This window comes from Ascaphus truei, chromosome 8 (genome assembly GCF_040206685.1).
Source record: "Ascaphus truei isolate aAscTru1 chromosome 8, aAscTru1.hap1, whole genome shotgun sequence".
In the NCBI taxonomy this organism is placed as follows: Eukaryota; Metazoa; Chordata; class Amphibia; order Anura; family Ascaphidae; genus Ascaphus; species Ascaphus truei.
The window spans coordinates 72321637-72329320 of NC_134490.1; the positions used below are offsets into that span (position 1 = coordinate 72321637).

A 7684-nucleotide genomic window follows, 5' to 3' on the forward strand; every position below is an offset into this window, starting at 1 on the left:
CACATGCATATCTACACAACCCATATGCACACACTTATTTACACAACACCAAGATACATACACACATCTACACATCCCCAGAACACACACAGACATTTCTACACATCTCTAGAATGCACACACATATCCCTAGTACACAACTCATGACACACACACACACACACACACACACACACACACACACACACACACACACACACATATATATATACACAACACCCAGAACACACAAACACATTTACACAACACCAGGCCAAATACACATCTACAAAACTCCAGGACAGACACACATATCTGCACAACCCCAGGACACACACAGAAATCTACACAACGGATGAATATACACTCACATCTACACAATCATACATGTAATGACCTCAGGAATATAGAAATACCAGAGATGACACACGCAAACAAAGAAATAAATGCAAAATCAATAGGCCGTTGTCACTGTATCACTTTGCATGAGAGGTACAGACACCATAAGCAATACATTTGTTTTGTCACCTTGTTGTCCTACGTTGTTAGATATTTTGTCACTGTGCCACCCTACAATGGGAAGGAAATACTCCATGTCCCATATTTCTCTTCTATTTGTGTTACTGTGTCACTCTGCAGTGGGAGAGACCAACTCCATGGGCCACAGGTCTCTTCTTTCTGTGTCACTGTGTCACTCTACAATGGGAAGGACAGACTATGGGCCATTGGTCCCTTCTGTCACCGTGTCACCCTACAGGAGGAGGAACTGAGTCAATCACAAAACACTTCTAAAAATCCCCTGTGTGAATTTGAATTTTGTTGACCGTTGGCTGTGACGTGTACACAAAGGAAGGGGTTGGTGTGACACAGGGTTATTTTAATGAAAGTACAGAACTGACTCAGATACGGGCTCTGACAGCTCCTGACATGGACAGGTGAGGACCCCTCCTCCTGGTATCACTCTGAATCTGACCTCCTCCCCTCTGTCTCTCTTTCTGACTCACTCTCTCATTCTTACTCTTGTGAGCTACTGACACTGATCTGTATACAAGGTAAATAATATTGGAATACACAGCTCATGCCACAAGGGAATACTGTATCACTTAATAGACTAGCATAAATCTCACAGAACACGCACCCAGGTGCTGCTCACTGCATCCTGATTTGGAGATTTATTGGTAAAGTTAAACTATTTTGTTATAAGTTTATTACTGTTATTATGTGACTGACTCATACTGAGACATTGCACCAGTTATGGTCCTCTGCAGGGATAAGATATAGTGCAGTGTGTGTGTATGTGTGCTAATATGTGTGTGTATGTGATAATGTGAATATAGGATAATGTGAGTATAGGATAATGTGAGTATATGTGTATGGGTATGTCTGTATATGAGATTGTGTGTCTGAATTATGTGCATGTATGTATGTAACTGTTTATATATACATATATACGAGTATGTTTATGTGTGTGGGTGGGAGGGTGTACGGGGAGGGGGCGGTTTGATGAGCCATATATCCCCTGTAGATATTTGTAACCATGCTATGTACTGTATTTACTGTATATGTACTATATGTGTGTATACTGTACTGTATGTGTCACTTTGTATGTATGTGACCCACCATAACTTAACTAAGTGTATATATATATATATATATGTGTGTGTGTATGTGTGAGCATGTGCGTGTCTATATGTATGTGTGTGTGTGTTTGTTTATGTGTTTGTTTGAGAGTGTATATATATATATATATATATAGAGAGAGAGAGAGAGAGAGAGAGAGAGAGAGAGAGGATGTGTATTTATGTGTAAGTGTGTGTGTGTATATCTGTTTATGTATCTGTGTGTGTGTGTGGGGGGGGGGGGGGGTGTGGAAGATTAATGAGCCATAAATCCCCAGTAATTTTTGGGAACTATGCTTTGTGTATGTGTGTGTATATGTATCTGAGTATGTGTGTGTATATGGGTATGTGTGTGTGTGTGTGTGTATATGGGTATATATATGGGTACGTGAGAGTATGTGTGTATATATGTTGAGTTTGTGTGTCTGTTTGTATATGAGTGTGGGTGTGTGAGTATGAGTGTGTATGGATATGTGTATGTGTGTTTGTCTATGAGCGTGTGTGGGTATGTGAGTATTTTTGTATGTAAGTGTATGTATTTGTGTGTGTATTTATATGTCTCACTTTGTGTGTCTCTGTGTCAATGAGTGTGAGTGTTTATATGTACGTGAGTGTATGTGTGTGAGTATGCGTGGGTATGTCTGTGTGTGTGTCTGTGTTTCTGTGTGTATGAATGTATGCATGTATGTGTGTTTGTCTGTGAGTATGTGTGTTGGTATGTGAGTATTTATGTACGTAAGTGTGGGTATATGAGTATGTGTGTGTCAATGTGTGTGCTTGTGTATGTGACTATGTGACTATGTGTGTATGGGTGTGTGTGAGAGTATGTGTGTATATAAGTGTGTGTGTGTCTGTATGGGGAGGACATATTGTTGAGTCATAGATCTAATGTGCTTTTAAGTAACCATTCTATATACTGTATATACGGTATGTGTACTGTATGTGTATACTATACTGTATATATGTCCCTTGGTATGTATGTATGTTACAATGCAGTATATATGGTTTTTTTTTTAATTACGTGTGTGTGTAAAAATAGTAACCAGTCCCCACAACTGTCCCGGTTGTAGCAAAAAGGGGAAAACAATGTCGAATACAGGCAAAGTATAGCAGCTGAAAATGACTCAGTGCCTAAAAAGATACATTAAGTATACAAAAGGAGTCAAATTGTACTATGTATGTGTGTGACTTTGTATATGTGCTGCCATGTAACTTTGTGTCAGGTGCAGTCAGTGGTACATCAGAACTCACATGTTGTATACTGATCATCACAGGCAGCTCCTTAACCTCTCCCGTGCCAGCAATGCACCGTGTGCTCCCCGCCTCAGTGCCAGCTGCTCCTATCTCTACTTCTCTCTCTCTTTCCTCCAACCTCCTTGGAACATTCTGCACAAACAGCATCCGGAGCACAAGCATTCAGCACCATGGACAGGGACAGGGAGGGAGAGAGAGAGGAGGGGAGAGAGAGAATGTAGTGAAGGGAGAGAATGTGGTGAGACTGGGAGGGGGGGGGGAGAGAGGGGGAATGTGGTGAGGGTGAGGGTGAGGGTGAGAGCGAGAGAGAAAGAGTGAGCGAGAATGAGATGGGGAGAGAATGTGGTTGGGTAGAGGAAGAGAGAAAGTATAAGAAAAAGAGAGAGAAAGAGGGTGGAGGTAATAAGCATTTTTCTTTACATATGAGCAATGATTTAATAATACTCAGTAGCACTATACAGTATATATATATATATATATATATATATATATATATATATATATATATATATATATATATATAATATATATATATATATATATATATATATACAGTATATATATATAATATATATATGTACAGTATATATATGTATATATATATACTGTATATATATATATATATATATATATATATATTATATATATATGTGTGTGTGTGTGTGTGTACAGTATATATATACATACACACACACACAACTGTACATATTGCACTGCATACACCGCATCCTGATACAGAAACCTATTATTTTTCGGCATATCTTGCAGAAAAATCACTACATTTTCATGAAAATTTGAGCAATTATAGTTATGTCGTAGTACACTAGATTATTACATTTAAGAATTATTTGATAATCTAATAACCATTCTTTGGAATTGGTGATGGCGTGATGACCTCATCAAGCCCATAGTTACCAAACAGTGTTACTGAAGAAAAGCACGTTTTAAAGTGCTTGAGACAGAGCAGGAATATATGGTCCAAAACGCTGACACAAAATGTTTCCTGATAAAGGACGGTCACTAGGGGGGCTGAAAAGACGAATTAGTAAAACGACGTATTGTTCAGGAGCGGGAGCAGCTGGATCAACGCGTTATCGATTATACAATCAGAGAGCGGCGTTCCCGTCTCCGGGCGTTTCAGCAGAAGGAGGACATTTTGAACACACACTTTATAGTAATCTTAGTGTTTCACATTAGATTACAAATTTAACACATTTACGAGCTATGAAGCTCCTATTTCTCGTTTAATGAACATGAACCTGCCACAGCGGATCTGGTACTTGTTGACATAATACAGTGACATCAATTTAGTTAACATCAGTTGATTGTTTACAATTGTGCTTCTTACATAGTGTTAATCTACAAAACAGACCTACAATGGTGCAAATTTTCATGGGGATTGAGCGAGAAATATATGATATGATGAAAAACGACAGGGGTCCCTCTTTTCCTGAACTCATTGTGTGTATATATATACACACATATATATGTATTATTACACATATACAAACTATGTGTCTCTCTCCATACTCATATGTCTCTGTGTGATATATATATATAATATATACACTGTATAAACACTGAACCCCTGGCAGCCTCCTGTTGAAGCGCAATACGTTCCTGTATCACTATAAGAACATGCGCTGGGCCCGAGGTCGCCATGAGACGTATCTATGCTACATTGTGAAGCGCAGATATAGTGCCGCCTCTTGCGCTATGGACTTCGGGCACCTGCGGAATCGCAGCGGTTGCCATGCGGAGGTGTTGTTCCTGCGCTACCTGTCCGGCTGGGTGGGACATGACCCAGACAGAAGATACCGAGTCACCTGGTTCAGCTCGTGGAGCCCATGTTGGGATTGCGCCCGGCGCACCACGGACTTCCTGCTCGCTCACCCGAATCTCACCCTGCGCATCTTCATTTCTCGGCTCTACTTCTGCGAGGAGCGCAATGCGGAACCCGAGGGCCTGCGCAGGCTGCAGAGAGCCGGGGTGCGGCTTGGGGTCATGAACTACAAGGGTAAGGAGGGGCAGAATACAGCACCGGATTTAGTACAGAAGACCATTGCTTTCACTGGGACCCTTCCTTTAATAAGTGGGCAAGGTTTATATATTGCACAGATGGTGGGAGGGAGGGAGGGAGGGTGGAAGGCAGAGGGACAACGAGAGAGGAGAGGGTGGCAAGTATATGCAACTGCTAAAATGGATACTGTATGTATCATAAAATGTGGGTCAAATATTGCTAGAAATACTAATAACACTCTCTGTTTCTTTCTTCCTCCCACTCTCTTTCCTTTACCTCCAACCCTTTTTCTCTCATTCCCACTCTCTTTTGGCCTCAACCCATTTTCTCTCCCTCTCTCTAACTTTTTTCTCCCGTCCTTCTCTTTCTCCACCTCCTTACCTCCCTCTTTCTCCCCCTCCTTCTTCCCTCTTTCTCCCCCTCTCTCATTCCATCTCCTTACCTCTCTTTTGCCCTCTTTTTTCACCCCTTCCTTCCTCTCCCCTCCCCTCTTTCTCCCCCTCCTAACCTCCCTCTCTTACTCCCCCTCCTTCTCTCCTTTTCTTTCCGTCCTTCCCTCCTTTCCTCTCCCTGCTCCCCTCCCTCTCAGATTATTTTTACTGCTGGAACACCTTCGTGGAGACCCGTGAGGCTCGATTCGAGGCTTGGGACAAATTGCACGACAACTCAGTCAGACTGTCCCGAAAACTGAGACGTATATTACAGGTGAGCTCATAACATGACCTGTCCGATGACCTCCCAAGGCCTCAGGGCCCAAAGATCTGTCGATACGCAGAATTGACATGGACGGAGTGATTAAGTGGTCAGGGGATCGCAATTCCATGGCACTCAAAGGGTTAATGTCGAGACTATAAGCCATAATACAAAAAAAGATGCAGTGCTGCACACCATATATCAGAAAAAAGAGCAAAATACTTGCGTTTCAATACTGGTGCACCATAGTTCAGGGGAAAACCTGTCTAGCGAGATCCTAAGCATTAAAATGAATGGAACATCCAGGATTTGGTATAAGGATTTATTCTGTCAAACGCACGACGTTTCGAACTACACAAAGTTCTTTACCAAGTGACTGGCATGAGCCAGTCACTTGATAAAGAACTTTGTATAATCCGCAGTGCCCTGGATTTTCGAGACTATAAGCCACACACACCATGTTTTCACTCATTGTCTAATTGTCTAATTCACTCATTGTCTTTTCACTAAAAGCTTGAAAAATTGCAAAATCTCAGACTTATTTGGGGATATTATTAGCTGTATGAGGCTTAGCAAAATATTTCTTCAAAAAACGCATAATGAAAAAAAGCGAATAATTTAGCAAATTAATTTTTGATTCTTTCGCACAACTCTACTAACAATTGCTTAATTGGACCTCTTCCTCATACCTCTCTTCTTCTCTCCCTGTGTCACACTCACCTCTGGCTCTCCCTTCTCTTTTCCTCTTCAAGCACTTCTCTTTTCCTCTCTTCCAGTCACACTCTCTCTCACACATTCCCCCTCTCTCCTCCCTCGTCCCTTCTCTCCTCTCTCATCTCCTCCTCTCTCCTCCCTCCTTCACACACTATTTTTTAATCCCTCCTCCTCTGTTCACAGCCACCATATGATATGGAAGATTTACATGAAGCCTTTGACCTCCTGGGACTCTGAGAAGATCCAGAACTGGAACCAGAATAAGTTTCCAGAACTTAACCAGAGCTGTAACCAAAATCAGAGCCATACCCTGAATCTGAACCATAGCTGTAATTCAAACGAGATCCAGAACCATAGCTGTGATCTAAACCTGAATCAAAAGAACAGGCAGGTCTAGAACAAAAAACAGCGGATGCAAGTTAAACCAGAATCAGAGCCTGAGCCAGAGCTGTAATCTAAACCAGATCCAGAATCTGTATCAGATCGAGACTCAAAGCTAAAGACTAATAGTGAATGATATGAAACTGAAATATTTACGTCTATTTATCCATCGCTCTCTCGCTCTCTCCCACAACTGGGTAGATAAGGGAAAGATAGGAATCAGGGGTTTCCTACCCTTAAGAGCTTACAATCTAATAGGCATTCAACTTTATGAAGAAGAAATGTTAAACCCATCTCTGCACCCTGTCATGAAATGTTTCAGGGTTTCTTATTTGTTCCAGATATATTGCTGTACATGATTTATCTATCTATCTATCTATCTATCTATCTATCTATCTATCTATCTATCTATCTATCTATCTATCTATCTATCTATCTATCTATCTACAGTATCTATCTATCTATCGATCGATCGATCGATCTATATTGCTTTGTATGTACTAAACATGGCTTTGCGTGTAGATCTGTGTAAATATTGCTTCTGCTATACATATAGTTGTGCATGTTGGATATTATATATATATATATATATGTGTGTGTGTAAAATATATAATTTTTCATGTTCTAGAATATCAGGTGTGCGCACACTTTTTTGTTTGCACGCCCTGCCTGCTCTCCCCCCTGCTAGCGCCCCCCCCCCCCCCCTTATCTTTTCTCTGGTAACGGTGTCGTCATTTGACGTCACAATGTCATGTGATGTCGCGTTGCCATGGCATCATGTTGCCATTTGACCCGCGGTATCATTTGACTCCGCGCTGTCATAGCGACGCGTCGCCAGAAGTCGCCGGAGGCGAGGTAAGGGATATACAGAGGCCTTGCACGCTTCATCAGCATTCTATTTAAATGTTGTGGGGAAGAGCGCGGGGCCTCTGTAAGTGCTGCGATCCCCCCAGAAAATTTTGCGCCCCCCACTTTGCACACCCCTGTCCTAGATATGCTGCTTACATTTTTCAGATGTCATTGT

General features: G+C 41.5%; 1 protein-coding gene across 1 annotated transcript; it reads left to right on the forward strand.

The window, feature by feature from the left end:
- Window positions 1-872: 872 nt before the first annotated feature.
- On the forward strand, window positions 873-7100 carry AICDA (activation induced cytidine deaminase). Its single transcript, XM_075612586.1, has 4 exons — window positions 873-914; window positions 4448-4869; window positions 5462-5577; window positions 6463-7100. Exons 1-4 carry the CDS (start codon window positions 907-909, stop codon window positions 6514-6516), a joined length of 600 nt encoding a protein of 199 aa, XP_075468701.1. The 5' UTR covers window positions 873-906; the 3' UTR covers window positions 6517-7100.
- The last annotated feature ends 584 nt before the right edge of the window (window positions 7101-7684 follow it).